The 18,501-nt window shown below is 35.9% G+C and overlaps 1 protein-coding gene across 1 annotated transcript; it reads right to left on the bottom strand.

Moving 5' to 3' along the window:
* Nucleotides 1-4,737: 4,737 nt before the first annotated feature.
* LOC149843825 (uncharacterized) lies at nt 4,738-16,828 on the bottom strand. The gene is made up of 3 exons (XM_090001951.1): nt 15,931-16,828; nt 15,015-15,074; nt 4,738-5,142 (listed from the first exon to the last, which is right to left on the bottom strand). The coding sequence occupies exons 1-2, from the start codon at nt 16,798-16,800 to the stop codon at nt 15,021-15,023; spliced, it is 924 nt and encodes a 307-aa protein (XP_089858077.1). The 5' UTR covers nt 16,801-16,828; the 3' UTR covers nt 4,738-5,142; nt 15,015-15,020.
* Nucleotides 16,829-18,501: the final 1,673 nt, after the last annotated feature.

The following is an 18,501-nucleotide window of genomic DNA, read 5'->3' as shown; positions in this document are numbered from 1 at the left end:
GTTTTGATCGATATCTAAGGGGCGTAAGCGGGTCGGGTGCATGCTGATTCATGGTAGATCGGAATTATAAGATGAATCAACATGGAGGTATGGTTCGAACTCAGGTGAAACCAGAATTGAAATAATGGTACCTAATCCGGACATGGGTTCAATCGAACCCACCGTAAGAGAAATCCTACCCGGATCTTGTAAGGATTACATGAACCAGAACCGGACCATACCCTATAAAATAATACTTTTTACATTGAAAATTTGCAGATCTTTGTCGGAACTCGGTCTGGTATCAAATTTTACAAATCATACTGGCTCCATATATTAATCAGATTCTTTGGCTCCGACCCGAATTGTAATGGGACCGTCCTATTTATCACCAAACCCTGACCCTATAGGGTTTGGCACGAGTCTGATCCAGGTCAAACGCAACCCATTGACACCCCTACTCAGACCGCTTGGTTTTGTAACCATCCAACTGTCTCATTCCACACCAATTGAAATATGAATATCGGGCAGAAAGCATGAATTTCTAAATCTGAACTAGGTCCGATTTGGTAGAGTTGAACTTAAGCCTGATTCTCAGATGATGATACTGGATCGGACAAAATATGTAAATGGATTGGATTTGATGATAATTCTAAATGTAGATTAGACCAATGTTGTTAAAATTGGATTACTAAGTGAATTGTTTTTTTTTTAAGGATTTGAATCGAACCAAATTGTATCGTTTTTTAATTGGACCATTTGAAATTTTGATTTTTTATTAAATTGTACCTTTTATAAATATATTTTTCTAAAATGCATAAGTGAATTGATTCAGGGTAGAATCAATCCTATCCGGGCCAATTTTTGCAGAGTCCGGGGAAAATCTACCACACCCATCTCCAGAAATGCCAAGATGGGTGGCTGTCAAGGAGGTCGCTGCATGGCCCACCATGCAGCGACACTACCTAAAATGTGAATTCTTTTAGGCTCTGTTTGGGAAGGAGCAGCCACACAGATGTAAGTGTGGAATCCACGGTTTTTTATAGTTTTGTCAAATCCACACAGTTGTTTGGTAGGCCATTACAATTCAGATGAGGATTCTCCACTTTTTATTTTCAAGTTGTTTGGGATGCAGCTTTCATGTAAGAAATAACACTTGAAAGGCTATTGGAATGGTAGCCAAAGAGCACTAGAAGCTCTACAAACATACCCATGCACCAGTGGGGTTTGATTAGGTGCCTTCATCTCAGCACCTTCACCCATTGAGATCTGACCCTAATTTGTATCTGTTTAATTAGATTCAATTAAGTGCATCTGGTTAACAATTGGATTCAGATGGGGAAGAAATTTTACATTGTAAACAAAATATGAGTTCTATTTAACCTGAATATGATGGATTTCTGAACCTAGATACATGTAAAGTCTTTTTCAATTGCTATTTTAAAATGATTGAATCAATGGACCCTACTCCTATCCATATAAACTTGATTAGATAGTATCCAATTAGGTTAAATTCAATAAAACCTATACCTGAACCCACAAGGGCTCTATTCATCTGGTCCGAGAAGCTTGTGAACATCACTAAGTGCTTGAATGTCACGACTTCAATACCCTTGGATGAATAATTTTTTTTATAAGCAAAATCGTACAGATGCAAACCTATGTTGTCAATATCGGTGCATATCCGCAGATACGTATTGTATAGGCAGAAAATCCATATGATACCAACTTGAATCGACTATTTTTTAATAAATATAAAAAATGCTTAAAATTATTTTTTTAATATCATTTTAATGCTTTTAACATGTGTCATGTTATGATTGATACAAAATATTTTTTAGTTTTTGTTAGTCGATTCAAAACGATTCATTTGAGAATCTGTGTATCATCTGATTCTCTAACGATCAAAAAATTTAACCCAAAAAAATATATTTTTTTTAATGAGGTTTTATCTATGACATCACCCTATCCGAATCAAGCTCTAAAGAGTCATCCTATGCATCCATCGACGTTTAATAAATCCTTAAAACGAAGTTTGAAAAAAGACATCCAACTGACAAAACCCTTTTTCAAATAAGTTTGAAAACATAGCAAAAAACACAAATTAAAACTAGTTAAACATTTTGAGCGGGTTACAAGTAGTTACACACATCTCATCCAATCATAAAGTAAATGAGAGTAAATTAAATAGTTCATCACATGCATAAAGTTCATATATTCAATCTTAAAGTTTAAAGTTTTAAATAATAAAATAATCAATTCATGTTCTCAGGATTCTCAATTCATTGATTTACACGGCACCCCCGCAATATCCCGCATCCACTTCGCAACATCTCACTCATTACTTATATTTATTTAAAAGTAGGGAGTCAAACTTCACAAGTCTCAATAAATTACTCGTTAATCAAACACATATACACATTATTAAGCATCCATGTAATCAACACAAATTTAAAGTAAAAACTGAATAATTATAACAATTCATCTCACTTGTACATTAACAAAATATATCATTAATTTACATAGGAATAATAACATGTGCATGCTTTCAGTAACAAATATAATATGAATGTGATTGCATAATTAAAAAGGTATTCATAATTAGCTAACACGAAATAATCTAGACCACTCAATTGTTTATTATGCTATATGTTTTAATTTTGCCCGACTGACTGAGTCGAATCCATCAGGAGTGGTCCTCGACCGAGAGAAACTCTTCTAGTTAGCTATGACAAAAAAGAAAGGCCGATCAAGACTAAAAATTTTGATAAGTCCTAGTCTCCTACCACCTGTGGACTGGAGACATGGTGAACCTCAATTCAGAAATACTCTCACCAAGCATAATACTTGGACATATGAGGGTTGTACCACTTATCCTTTTCAAGGTAGACTTGGGTCTTTCAAAAACAAAAATATATATCGATCAAAGGTGGAACTAGTTACAAGAATATTAAAGGCAAATAACATTATTCTAAGGATCTAACTAAACCCCAAGCCTATCAAAATTGGCTATGTGTGTTTGCGTGTGTCCGTTTCAATTATTATGGGCGCAAATCAGAGTTCAAGCTAAATAGACTATGTGTGTGTGCATGTGTGTTTGTTTCAGTTATTCTGGGCAAATCAGAGTTCGACCTAAATAGACTTCTGGTCCAAGCATAGATCTAAACTTCAGTCCCACTGCAAAAACTCAAAAGTCTTGATTACTGTTATCAAATAAATAACAATTATTTAGCTTCCCTAAGACCCAAAGGGGCGTGGCATGAGTTCGAACCACCGAGGGAACAACCCTGTTGTGCAAATCGAAGTAGTATGATCCCCAAAGGTTCTAGTTGGCCAAAGGGAATGAGTTATCTAATATCCATCCCATTTGAAGAACCAGCCATTGGTATAGCCATTTTGCCATATAGGATTCCTAGTCAATTATGCCTCTTTTTAATTAATCAATTAACAATTTAGACGATGGAGGTGGCCAATCCCACCATGGTTGGAATGTGGGCCCCATATCCCATGTATTCTCATTCAAATTTTCCTCCTTAGATTCTCGTAAGTTTCCATTAGCTAATAGGCTTAGTTCATGAATTAGAAAACCTTTAAAATAATTAAAAACTATTTTGTGTCAATCAGAACGTGACGTGTTAAAACCATCAAAATAATATTAAAATTTAATTTTAAGCATTTTTTACATTTATTAAAAAATAGCTGATTCAGGTTAATATCGTATAGTTTTCTGCCGATATGATATGTATCAGTTCAGGCCAATACTGACAACATTGGTTAACACTAATCCGCCCATATTAGTAATGACTCGGTTCAAGTTCGGGTTCAGATAGTTATCCGGTTACCCATAAAAGGCTTCATATCCGACCAAATAAATATTTCATATAAACCCAAGCCTGAGTTACCAGGTAGTTGGGCGAGTTTTTATAGGATCCGGTAAAATAAAAGCTCCAGTGAGAAGCCCACATCTACCATCCTTGTTAGTTGTATTGCCAACAACAAGGTGTTGGTGCAGTAGTTGCATGATGTTCCTCTTAAATTTTACTTCCTCTCAAAAAAGGAATTTAAAAAAAAAAAAAAGACACCTAAATTTGGACATTAATGAAGAAAGCACCTAAATTTTTTTTTAAAATTCTTCAAAACGCACTTAAAGAAATATCATGATTAATTAAAAAGGCTGAGTTTTTTTTGGATTTATAAATTGAAGAAACCTCACAAAGACCTGGTCGCGCTGGCTCAGCCTGCCATACCTACAGTCGTCATGCCAGCAGCGTAAAACTCTAAAGCTAGGATCCCTGCCCTGGGCCTATGCTACGCATTGGCCTGGGTAGAGGGGCGATGCCCATAAAATTAATCAAACCTTGACTCCCTGTCTAGCAGCCAAGGCCCCATCTGAATTCCTGATAATACAACCATCAAGGTTTTCACATGTAAACTGTGCAAATGGATCAGATCGGATATGCAATACGTGTCTATATTACAGATGCATGGTTTAGCGATATGGGACTTTCTTGTAGATTAGAGTGGGTTTTGGACGTAAAAGCATATACTCAGTCAGATGATAGGTAAGGTGGAGCCACTCAACGTAGCACGAAGGGAAACAGAAAAGGAGAGAAGAAGGATGCCTTTGTTGAATGCAAGCCACTCTAGAGAATATATTTAACTGGATACAGTCTTGGTAGATGTCCTATTGGATTAAGGTCACATCCAAGTGTATAGGGTTAAACAACCAACCCATTTACATCGAAGCACAAGAGCAAATTCCATAAAGATGGAGTATGTATTAAAAAGAAGATAAAAAAGATTGTCATGAAAGACATGGAGGGAAATTGCCTAATAATGAAAACTGCAACTTCAACACAACCTCCATATTTGGTTCCCATGTATGCTTAACTAGATATGCATTATAATTTATATACGCCTTTGGGCAACCTCTAACGACCAAGAGGTCCATTTGACAAACACTGGGAATAGCTGAAATGATGACCCACCCCATCATTAGCATAGCATAATCATTGTTTTCCTAGGTATTGATATGTAATCAGACTCGGTAAAAATTAGTAATAAAAAACACTTCAACGTACAACTGGAGCCCTTGTCCTTACAGTAATGCTGGCCTCATACTTCCACATTGATCATGGTACAAAAATCGAGCTTCCTCATAACCTGCGACCAGAATACAACTAAGCTGGGTTAATCCATCATCACTGAGATATTAAACCTACAGCAACTAGAAGACCAGTGAGTAGGACAGAGATAAGGAGATGTTTCTTCAACTTAAGCTGCCAATGATAGATCCACTTTGAGGATGCTTTGATCAAGGAAAAAAAGAAAAGAAAAAGCCCAACAAAAAACCTTATAGGTACTCAAGATGCCTTCTGACCATATTAACCAGTATACTCAGATCCAAAAGATCTGCAAGACTGCAACTGAGATCTCTAATGGCATTAAGTAGAAAAGGACACATTAATTATGCTCAACTTCATTTACCGTGCTATACACTTTAATGACTGACTTGATAAATGGAGGAAAACCACTACTAGGATTGTTTGAACTTACAGCCAAGGTTGCTGCTTCTCAGTGCAACCTACTCATAATATACAAATATGTAAAAGGATGAAGATAATGGAGTGTGGTTCCTGACACATCTGATTGGCTTGATGCGCAAACTTGTGCAAGAATCAAACACCCACATTTCAAGACATTTGGGTGAATGGTTGTGTGTCACGACCCACAGTACACAATTCAATCCTTACAGAAAAAAAAGATTCTCAGCAGGCAGGCTTCAGAGCAAAAAGCACGTCCTTCTGGCCAATTGTAGCATAAAGAACATTGTTAAATATGGGCTGCCTGGGAAACTAATTTTAAAAGCCACAGCTCATGTGTGGTATTATCTGTTAAGTTATATGTATAACTTCATATATATATATATAAGATATATGTAACTATAATGAATAATCTAATTTAGATTGCCCACCAGGGGCATTTTGGTTATTTTTCATAAGTTAGAAAATAAGTTTTTCTTTATTCTTTTTTTTATTTTTTATTTCTTTGTATAAGGGCATTATTGTAATATGCCTCAACATAGTCGTTGGGAGCCTCCCAACGTCTATTTTGGAGGCTCCCTCTTGGCCTCTTCTTATCTATAAATAAGGGGCTTAAGGCCTCTTGTATTAGTAAGCTTCTTTGAAGCTCCTTGATGAATAATCAATATTTTTAAGTGTTGTCTTTCTTTTGATATTGTATGCACTCTTGTACTTGTGTAAGCTTTAGTGCTTTTTGGATTGTCCCATAGTGAACTTATGCATGTGCACTTTGTGATTGCGTTCTTCATAAGCCTTTAGTAGTTTTTGTGCTTTGGACAATTTGTGGGTGTGATTTGTGCCTCTTGAGTGAGGTGTGTGAAGACTCCTTATTTCATTACATGGTATCAGAGTGAGGGTGTTCTTGGACCTTTGAAGTGTGATCATCACGTGATCGTGGTACCCGTGTGACGTGGTGATTGTGGTGTCCAAGAGATTGTGTTGTCTACATTGTTCTCTCTCTCTTATAATCTTTCAAGTTAAATAGAGCTATATGATGTGGGCTTCAGTATGTATTCTAAAATCCTTATATGTATGACTATTTTTAGTTCTCTATATTTTAAAAAGTATTTGTATATTTTTGAAAAAATTGTTTGAAATATTATGATTACTTCTTAATGGTGTAAAATGTGTTTTCTTTAAAAATTAAATTGGAACTAGAGTTTGTGTTTTGATATTAACTCATAAGTAGCATATTGTTGAACTCTTTATGATAAATTCTCCATTTTTACTTTTCTACAAAAATATATATTTTCTATGCTCTCGTATACATCCATTAGTTAATTTGTGTACGTGTTCATTCAAAAAAATTTGAACACTTTTATAATTATTGATAATTTCATGCATATGTCAATGCATGTTCTTTGAAATCTATGTAGAGTTTTTTAAAATAAGTTAATGCTTCTTGCAGGTGTTATGATCAATACAACAACAACAACTACGCCTCCATCCCAAAATAATTAAGGTCGGCGATATGAACCAAAAAAGAAAATCATTCTGGGTCTTCCACATGAATCCTTCTCCTCCAATCATTTTTATCCAATGCCATGTCCTGTGTGAGGTTCAAAGCATTCATATCCTTTCCTATCATCTCCATCCAAGTCTTCCTAGGCCTACCCCGACCTCTTTTAACTAATATATTTTCTCATTTCTCCATCCTTCTAACTGGAGCATCATTAGGCCTTCGTCGAATATGTCCAAACCACCGTAAACGATTCTCTCTCATCTTATTTTCAATGGGTGCAACGCCTACCTTCTTACGTATCTCCTCGTTCTGAATCTTATCTTTTATTGTATTTCCACACATCCATCTAAGTATATGCATCTCAGCTACACTCATTTTTTGAATATGATGTCTCTTGGCAGCCCAACATTCCGTACCATATAGTAAAGTGGGCCTAATAGTCGTCCTATAAAACTTTCCCTTCAACCGCAATGGCATTCTACGATCGCACAACACTCCAGGTGTTATGATCAATAAAATCAATATTTTTATCTCTTGTTCTTGTACTCTTTCAGTAGGTGTTTGTGAGTGAATGTTTTTGTGGTTCTTTGAGTATTCTTTTTGGTATTTTAGTAGAACTCTTTTGAGCGTCCATTGTTGGTGATTTAGTGTGAGCTCATTTTGTGGCTTGTGAATGTTCTTTTGGTACTTTGGTGGAACTCTTTGAGTGTCCACTTTGTTGTTGTGGTAAATATCTTTTGGAGGACCTTATTTCCTTTCAATGGTGAACATCTTTGGAGACTTTCATTTCCTTACACATTAATTCAAAGTATATTTTGGGTATATTAGTGTCTTTATGATTATTTGTGTATATTCCTATAATATATTAAAAATTATGTTCTAAGTATGTGATTTCTTAAGAACTCTAATTACTATGATTATATGTTTTTTATGCCTCTTCCTTTTTGTTGAAATAAAATTTTCATCTTGAGCCTTTTATGGATGCCACTTTGTGGGTTTTGTAAGTGTGCCCCTAATGAACACTTGTTGTGCTTGTCTACTTGGATCTTTAATGAACATTAATTTTCTTAATTAATGGTTCTTGTCATTCATAAAATGTTAAATATTATAGTAGATTTTATGTAGCTTTAAAATTATTAGATTATTGGATATGCATGAATTTTAATCTCTTTGAGAGTATCCATGATTGATTGTGCTTGTGTATGCTCTTGGTCTTGTATATGGTATGTTGAGAACCTTTATAAGTTTTGGACCTTTTTATGTTGTGTACCATTGTTGTATCATAATAGACTTATAATCTATAGATTGAGCTCTCTCTATATATAGCTTGTTTTTATTGGCCATACTCATTCTTCATTGTTATTGATGTAACCTTGATTGTCTTTACTTGAAAGGTTTATGAAAAAATATGATTGCACAAATCTTTATGATTTCAAACTTGTTTTTTCAAATCGAATATTTGATATGAACTCACCTATTTGGAAATTGAATTATGTGAGTATGTATTGCCTTTTGTGGCATTTGGATTGTCCATCACAAAATTTTATATGATGAATCTTTCTCTTGGCCTTGTTATTTGTTCAAAGTTGTTTGTTGGGGTGAGTTGTGTGCACCTCGTTTTATGTTAGTTTAGATTGTTAACTTGTGATTTTGCTCTAACAGACGGTTGATTGATCTCTGAATTTATGAGTATATTGTTCATATTGGCCATTGATCATGCATAATTTATATAGTTTGTATGTATGATTTTTGTGCCAAAGGAGCATTAAAAACCTATGTTTAACTAATATTTGTGCATGGCCCTGCTGGTCAACTTTTGATTTCAATTAAAGAAAAAATAAATAAATAAACAAGTTTTGACCCACTTGAGTTTTTTAGAAAAGTTTAGTTTTACTAACAAGTTTTTAGAAAATAATTTTTGAAAGAGGTGGTTTTGAGAAATTATTGAAAATTAGGAAACTTGTTTAGAAAAGTTTCTTAAACCCCCCTAACCTAACTTAACATTATAAATAATAATGTTAAGAGAGAGAGGGGTGTCCTCCCTTTCTGAAAAACACGCCCCTCTCTCTTCTAATCTCTCTCTCTCTCTCTTCCCCTTTTCTTCTTCCTTTCTCTCCTTTTTCCTCGCCGGTTAGAGTTTCTTTTTTATCTTGGGAAGGCCGCTCTGATCTCCCCAATCCATCGGAGGCGAACCCCAAGTGCGCTTCTTCTCTCCCTTCTCTTTAAGTTCCTGTTTTGCGTAGTTGTTGTACAGGTTAGATTCATTTTTATTATATTATTTTCTTCACGATAGTTTAATTGCTTTTACTTGTTGAAAAAGAAAATAAAAAAATAGATTTCTGAGTTTTTTTTCTGACGATCTGACCTGCTGATCAGATCAGATCACATCAGCCTGTGATCTGCCGTTAGCAGTGGGCTCGACAGCTCTGATTTGACATGCATTTCTGTTAGGCCAGATGGGGCAATTTATGATTAATTAACTCAATCTCGCCGAACCAACCAGGGCAGTCCAGGTTTTTTTTATTTTTATTTTTTTTTTAGATTTGAGCTGCAGCAGCAGACCATCCCTGATCTGCTGCCAGTCAGCTGCCAGCCGAAGCCCAGCCAGCAGTCTTGTTGATCAAGCTTGCCATAGCAGACCCGATCTGCGATCCTATTTTTCTTGATCTGTTAGCCTGACCCGATCAACTGCCAGCCGAGCCAAACCTGTTGATCGGATCAGGGTGATCTGATCAACAACCAGGCGGATTAGCCCTGATCCAACCCGCTGCTAGCGATCTTCAAGCAGATCAGCCAGCAGACCTGCTTGAATCGCTGTCGACCAGATCAGCCATCTTGACAGCACGCTTGATTCGCTTATTTTCTTTATCTGTTGAGACCGGTCTGCTGATCCGGATCAGCCCAGAACGACTGCAAGGTAAGTGAGCAGGCTGCTTGCATTGCAGCCTGATCAATTAGTCGATCTGCCAGCAAACTGCCGATCAGATCGAATCAACGTCAACTTACCAGCCCAGCAGATCACTTGGCTAGATCTGATAGTCGAGTAGACTTAATTAGAATATTCTTTTAGCAGGGGCTCGGTTAAGGTAGACTGTGTGCTTCAGTTTTGTTTGTACTCCCTTTCATCAGTGTAGCGATAGATTAGTTGAGTAAATGTATTCCCTTCATTATTAGTTTAACATAGTTAGTTTTCAGTTTTGTTTTGTTTTTAAATCTAATTTTTATTTCATGCAATTAACTTTAGCTGGACTAGGTATTTTAGTTGATTCATTCTTTTAGTGGTCTTGAGTTTTGTAGGTAGGTACAAGCTTGTTGATTGGAACGCGACAGCGAGGGCCGTGCATGTGCGGACCAAGGAAGCTAGATCGTGAGCGAACAAAGCCCTGCAATTTTTTGCTTTTCTTTATTTTTATTTTTGTAGGACTACAGGCCATTTAATTTATTGGGTTGTAATAAATTTTATTTTTGCTTGAACCTCTCTAATAGGGTAGTTCATTTTATTTACATTTCATTTAAGGCAATAAAGCTCGTTCTTGTGTGGAGTACAAAAGTTATAAACTTGTTCCCTGAGTTCGACCCGGACTTCACCACTAGTGTAAACCGGTTAATTTAAGATTTGATGCACGATTTGCACTAACAATTTTATCGAAAAATCCCTTTTAAAAAATACTTTCAAGAAAAGTTGCATCAACCATTGTTATTATTATGGATGCTTATAACTCTATTTACTTGTGATGGCAATCTATAGTTTGAAACCATAGTGTTTCAAAGGATTGTTAAAATTGATATTTTTTTTATGACATTGGTGTGTTTTCATTGCAAGTTTTATTACCTTTGAGTGTCTTCTCTTTGTTATGACTCTTATCTAAGTGTCATTATATGTAGACAAGAGATGTTTGTTCACACCTTCGTGTGTAATTTTAGCCCATTGTTGGCATTATGATTATGCTCTTGTTCTATTCGTTGATACACTTGTTTTGAGTATCATTATATGAAGACGAGATATTTATATACACCTTTGTGTGTGTCTTTGGCCTTTTAGTGGCTTTATGTTTATGCTCTTCTTCTAGTCGTTGATACATTTGATTTTGAGGATTTGAGGTTTAGTGAGGTGATTGCTTGTGATGGTTAAATTATTGTTGAGATTTACAAACATCATTCATTGTGTTATATGAGATTTTTTAAATCTCTCCACAAAGTGTCTGAATTTTTACTACTCATTTATCTTTATATGGAAAATGATTATTGAAATATTTTCATGCATTTTGCATCGAATATGCTTTAATTATATGATTAAGGAGTTTCATGATAGGTTGCCTTGTGTGTTTTGCATATATATTACTATTTGCAAAAATATTATTTCGTGAGAGTTGTGGAATTTTAAATATGTTATAAGTTATTTTCTCTTATAAAAGTTTTATTGGTCCGAAAGTGACTCTTTCATTGGCTCTAAACTATTGCATGATTCACTCATATATGCATGATTCACTCATATATGCATGATTAATACTACTTCTAAAACATAATGTTTGATTTATCCATGTTTGTCATATTTGTCTTACCCAGGGTTACCGGAAGCGCCTAGGTAAAAGGGGAAGCGCAAAACATCGCGCTTCCGAAGCATGCGGGGAAGTGTCCCCTTTTTTTGGGAAGCGCGCTTCCCATCACGCTTTCCCCTCGCTTCCCCATGCTTCCCCCATTTTTTCAATTTTTTGTATTTTTTATTTTTTATTTTTATTTTTTTCGCTTCCGCCTCGCTTCCGAGACGCTTCCCGATTCGCTCCTAAGTGGTCCCACGCTTCCCGCTTCCTAAAATTTTGAAAGTGCCTCGCTTCCCGCTCCCGCTTCCTCAACTGGCAACCATGGTCTTACCTTAACCTTTATTGAATGATTTGAATTATTTCTTATATATTCCGCTCTGTAAAACTAACTTGTTCTCAAAAGGACAAACACTCTTCGTTGTGGGATTTTATGATTTAAACACCTTTTTTTAGTCATTTATTCATGGTATTAATATTATTCAACAAATCCTATTTCATGCCTTGCATGCATTAATGTGCTTTTTCTTGATAAATATATATGTTAATTATCCTAAAGCTAACTTTTTTATTTGTTGGTTGCAGTGTTGTGAAAAGCGTTGAGGCGTAGCGAGGCGCTCCACCAAAAACCGAGGTGAGGCGTAAGCCTTGAGGCGTAAAGCGTAAGCCTAAAAAAATTTTTGGAAACTTTTAAAAAAATTATAAAAAAATATCTAAAATACAAATAAATAAAGAAATGCTTTATTGATGAAATAACAACCAATAAAAAATACAAAATCTCAAATAAGTACTAAAAAATATGAGATTAACATATAAAAGTAACGAAAAACTAATTATATAATTGGAAAATATATGAGATTAACCAAAAAAAGTTAAAATATACTAAGAAACTGATTACATAACTGAAATAACTGGAAAATATATGAGATTAACCTACAAAAGTTAAAATACATGAGATTATTCTAAAAACTATGAGATTAACATATAAAAGTAACTAAAAAATGATTACATAACTGGAAAATATATGAGATTAACCAACAAAAGTTAAAATATACTAAGAAACTGATTATATAACTGAAAAATATATGAGATTAACCTACAAAAGTTAAAATATATGAGATTATTCTAAAAAATATGAGATTAACAAATAAAAGTAACTAAAAATTGATTACATAACTGGAAAATATATGAGATTAACCAACAAAAGTTAAAATATACTAAGAAACTGATTACATAACTGAAATAACAGAAAAATATATGAGATTAACCTACAAAAGTTAAAATATATGAGATTATTCTAAAAAATATGAGATTAACATATAAAAGTAACTAAAAAACTGATTACATAACTGAAAATATATGAAATTAACCAACAAAAGTTAAAATATATTAAGAAAGTAATTACATGACTGAAATAACTGAAAAATCTACGAGACTAACCAACAAAAGTGCGCCTTGAGGCACAGAGGGACGCTCCTTTTGCGCCTCAAGGCACGTTTTTGATAACACTGGTTGGTTGGTTTTTTAGTTTTTCACATCTTATGCATGACTCTGAAGTTTTTCTAGTAGGTTTTACTTTCTCATTTCGAAGTATTGGGGTATTGTGCATATCAATATATTTTGAACAAATAATATTTTAAAATGTACTAGTTTTTATGATATATATGTTTTTTTGTATAGTTGGGATATTTGGCTTGTTGGTCTATTTACAGGTTCTCAAGTATTAAAGAGTTCTTTTTGAGCAAATGACTGAACAGAAATATTGAAGACTCTATACATCCTTCAATGGAAGGACTAATGAAGAAACATGATGAAGACTTTTAAAGACATGAGTTTTTTTGTATTTGCAAACTTACGGTTATATCACCGTAAGTTTGAGAGAGGTGTTAAGTTATATCTATAACTTCATATATAGTTATATATATTCAAGATATATGTAACTATAATGAATAATGTAATTTAGATTGCCCATCAAGGGTATTTTGGTCATTTTGTACAAGTTAGAAAATAGGTTTTCCTTTATTATTCTTCTTTTTATTTTTGTATTTTTTTTATTTCTTTGTGTAAGAGCATTATTGTAATATGCCCCACATAGTCGTTGGGAGCCTCCCAACGTTTATTTTGGAGGCTCCCTCTTGGCCTCTTCTTGTCTATAAATTAGGGCTTAAGGACCCGTGTATTAGTAAGCTTCTTTGAAGTTCCTTGATGAATAAAATCATTATTTTTAAGTGTTGTCTCCCCTTTGATATTGTATACACTCTTTTGCTTGTGTAAGCCTTCGTGCTTTTTGGATTGTCTCATAGTGGACTTGTGCATGTGCACTTTGTGATTGCGTTCTTCATAAGCCCTTAGTGGTTTTTGTGCTTTAGACGATTTGTGGGTTTGATTTGTGCCTCTTGAGTGAGGTGTGTGAAGACTCCTTGTTTCATTACATTATCATCATCTTCATAACCACTTCTATTTATGTTATTATTGATGTATTTTGGTCTTACATCTACAATACAACAAGCTTTTTCCCAGACCTTGCATATGTGTTTGTCTCATACATACATCATCATGGAATTCTAAATAAATTCTAATTGTTACAGGATACTTAAAATTATAGTGAATCTAATTAGTCTCTGTTCTGTTCTTCAAACCCATACACCATGCTTAACTGAATACTAAAGAGTCACAATGTGCCAACAATGCTCCTAACAAGCTTCAGTCATCAATCTTCAATCAGTTTTTGTGGTTCATTCAATAATCTCTCAACAATGATGGTATATCTAAATATACAAGAGCCTAAACTAAAAGGTATAATTGGCAGAGAGGTGCATTTGCATTTCTTGCGTAAAGCAAAGCACTACTGAAAGGAAAGGAACATATAAGACAATAGATTCCCCCTCTTATGATACAATAATGAAAGAGAACGTTGCCCAAAGTTACAAATGTTGGAAAATGAATGGTACTAAGCTGGTTATAACATGTGCAGTACCACTACATAAGCTTCTACAAGATTAAATTAATCAAAATCTCTGTACATGATTTCCCTTTTCAAATCTCAATAGGGATTAACAGAGAATAGCAGTGACTATAGTTCATTGATATGAGCAACAAAAACACTTAGACTCTGTTTGGGAGCCGATGTTGGTGAGGAGATGACAGGGGTGATGGGAGTGTAGACGAAAATGGAGATGAAGCTGGAGTTGTCAACAACATCCTTGTGAGGATGTAGTAGAAAATGGCCCATCTCCACTACCAACACCAGTCTCTGACTCTCATCTCCCAAAATGGGGTTCCCAAACACCTGTGGAGGTAGGTGGTATTAATTACACCCTCATTAAATACTATCTCCACTCCCATCTCCAGCTCCCAAACAGAGCCTTAATTTACCATGGTAAATTGATATCATGCAAACCATCAAACTGTCCATCTCCATCATCAGTCTAGGCATTGGTTGTTATACATTACCAGCAATCACTGTGGAAGAACTTCCGTTTGATTAGTAGCTGAATCTTCTACTGAGGCAACCTACATTGGGAACAAATCAAACCACCAACATTACAAAATGAAGACTTCATTATGAAATAGCCGAATCTTCTAAAGATAACCCACATTACATGCAAACCAAGCAACAAACTGAATATTTTATTGTGAAATTGCTGCATCTCCTACCAAGGCAGCCTACATCATGCACAAATCCGTATATATGAAATACAATCTCACAGTACCATTGTATAAACACTTCAAACAGCAGTTCATCCATGACAACACTAATGAGGTAGAGATTCAAGCCCGTTGGTTGCCATCTTATTTTGAACCAAGTTTTAGCAGGAGATTCAGCTAAATGAGTGCCCTATAGAAATTTACCCAAGTTGCTCCCCTACAGTTTTAAAAATTGTAAAATGGGTTTGAAATTAATTAACCCGAATTAGAATTCATAGACAGCTCATTGTAGGGCATGTTCAGATAAATGGGAACAGATGGAACTAGAAACCAATTCCACCAAAAAATTCCTTTTCCATGTCTAGGATGGAAGAATTTCGATGCAAGTGGATTCCATATTCACCCAATTCCAAGAATCCAATCATCAATATGGGCTTTTTAATTTTTATCAATACAGGTTTTTTGATTTCCATCAAACTAAGAATTGTAACTCGTGGTGACCATGAAATAAAAACGTATGAAATAGCAGCAACGATGGTGATAGCGACAAAAACAAATATACAAATGTAAGGGAACTACGAAAACAGAGCATAGAAACCAACTCTACAGCAGGGAGAAAAAGGAAAAGAAGTAAAAAAAATCATCTTTAACTCTTAATACACCGACATTCCGAACAGGTGCACTCCCAAGAGGGCAAGAAACACAAAGGGAAAAAATTAACCTTTGAGGGACAGAGAGGCCCCGCCAAATCCAACACGATGTTCGGCAATCGACCGATATCCCAACCCAAAACCCGGCAGATCGCCCTACCGTACGCCCTATGGGCGCCCCTCGTCTTGGTCTTCGCGATCGTATTCGCGTGCTGAACCAACCCGACGCAGCCAAAGTACGTCCGGCTCAACTTCACGCCCTCCCCAAGGCAAACCAGGCAAAAGAACTCCCCATTCTCCCAGTTCCCTTCATAATACCTCCTCAACGCGTCCTCCCTCCTGAAAACCCCCAAAAAAAACAAGAACGCCTCCTCTTCACCAACAGCCTCCGTATCGTCTTCATCTCCATCTTCGTCTCCATCTCCATCATCCTTCGCCGAGAGAAGCTCCTCACACGCCTTCGCGGCCCGGCGTTGCAATTGCATGGAGGCGGATCTTGCGGCTTCCTCGGCGGAGGGAAGGGGCCGCTCCGTCGGGGCTGGGGCGGCGGCCGCGGCCTCCTCCCAGGTGACGTCCGTCCGGGTGAGGCTGAGCGGCGAGGGCTCCGTCGGCCATTCGACGACGGAACTAGCTGGCGCACTCTCTCCCTCTTCCTCCTCCTTCTCCTCTTCATCCTCCTTCTTCTTCTCCTCCTTCTTCTTCTTCTTCTTCTTCTTCTTCTCCTCTTTCTTCTTCTTCTTCTTCTTTTCGTTTTTGAAACTTGGGGAATTTGCAGGGCCGAGGTTAGGGTTAGGGTTGCGGTTGCGGTTGGGGGGAGGACCGATGCGCCATAGGGAGTGGAGGTACAGGACCTCGTCGATCCACAGGCGTTCTAACTCCGAGCTTACTGAACTAGAGGCGGACGAAACCATGGCGTTCCCCAAGGCTGAAAATCCAACCATCGTTTTTGCCTTTTGGGAAGGAAGACGATCACCACCGATTCGGTTAGAGTCCAAATCGAGCTGAATCGGCCGTTTTTTACTTTTTTTTAATGTAAAAACCATTAAAGATTATTAAAATATTAAATTTCAAGTATTGAAAATCAGCTGAGAGGCGAATCAGCCTCGTTGAATCCATTTTGGGTTGACACGACGCGAAGTATCTACAAATACACTGGTTGGGTATCCGCAAAAGAAACCGGGTCGGATCAGGTACCCAGAAAAAATCATGACCCAAACTCAGTTCACATATTGTGCGAATCGAGTTCGGATTGATTTCTCCTTTTGATCTCCAATGAGAAAAGGAACACATATTCATTTCTCATGCAATAGTTTAGTGAATCCAATGGGAAGAGGGTAAACTTTGATAGTCACCCTAATGATCCATGGATGAAATCATAGTTTTTTTTTTTTATAAAATCGTATATGAGTGTATTTGCACCTTTTTTTCCCATGATCTGTAAAGATTTCAATGTTGTGATTGATGTGTCACATTGTCTTGAATCCAAATTATGTAAAAGGAAACTAGATAAAGAAGCTTGGATATTCTCATGTGTTCCTGTGTCTCAAATCTTGAATTGATATATCCAGTGTTAATCATCTGAACACATATATTCAAACTTATTAATCTTCTAGTTTCAAGAAATAAAAGATACAGGCTTCTTTTAATCCATATATTTTTATTTTGTTTTTCTTATATGAACTTTATATCATTTGCATCAAAACTATCATGCATGGCATCGATACAGTATATATATTGATAAGGTGTTGTTTTTGAATAACATACATGGCAAGAAAAATATTCTGTTAATCTGATGATCAGTGGAAAAGTGTATGCAATACTCATTGGAACCATGTATTTACGTAATATGTGTTTTGCATGCTACATGTAGGTATATCATGTTTAATTCTGTTTCAGAGAATTTTTTTTAACATACAAATATATATATTATATATATATATTATATATATATATATATACAACTATGTTGGGTGATTTCAAAAAAAAGTGTGGTCTGTTGGAGTTTTAGCCAACTCAATTGGCTGGACAGAACTGAGATAGTTTAGTCCCAACCGACTGGGTCTGGTTGGGCTGGTTTGGCCAGCTTGGTTTCTCAGCCTCCTGTCAGGCCCAATTGGGTACAGTGTTAAAAAAAAAGGAAAAAAAAATGTCGCAGCAGGCCAATCGAGTGCAACTCAGCTGGCGAGGCATGATCAGTTATGGCTACACTTTGATAGGCCCCAGGCCCAGCTGAATCCATTCAACTGGCCCGACCTGTCATACTGTTGGTGCCCAATCGAGTGTCTCGACTGGGCAGTAAAAAAAAATTGTTATATATTTAATAACGGGTATTGTGTGAATATGGAATTTTGCATTTGGAATTTGTATGATGATTTTCCATATTTTTGTTAAGAACATGTGTTTTGATTTTGATATATGTTGTGATTAGAATTTTCTTCACACGCCATGACTTGAAATGATACACTTGAGTAATTGATTGTTTCAAAGTACACGTGCACATGTAAAAAGAGTGTACTCAGTCATGGAGTATAATGTCCATAGCTGTTAATTTGTTTAGGATAATAACAGAGGCCCTATGCATGCTAATAATGGAACACTTCACATGCTCAGTTGACACACCTTGCTTGCTTTGGCTTTAAATA

Source organism: Nuphar pumila, chromosome 3 (assembly GCF_984573655.1).
Source record: "Nuphar pumila chromosome 3, dmNupPumi1.hap1.1, whole genome shotgun sequence".
NCBI lineage: Eukaryota > Viridiplantae > Streptophyta > Magnoliopsida > Nymphaeales > Nymphaeaceae > Nuphar > Nuphar pumila.
The sequence above is the reverse complement of the archived record's forward strand: the minus strand, read 5'-3'. Positions and strand labels throughout refer to the sequence as shown.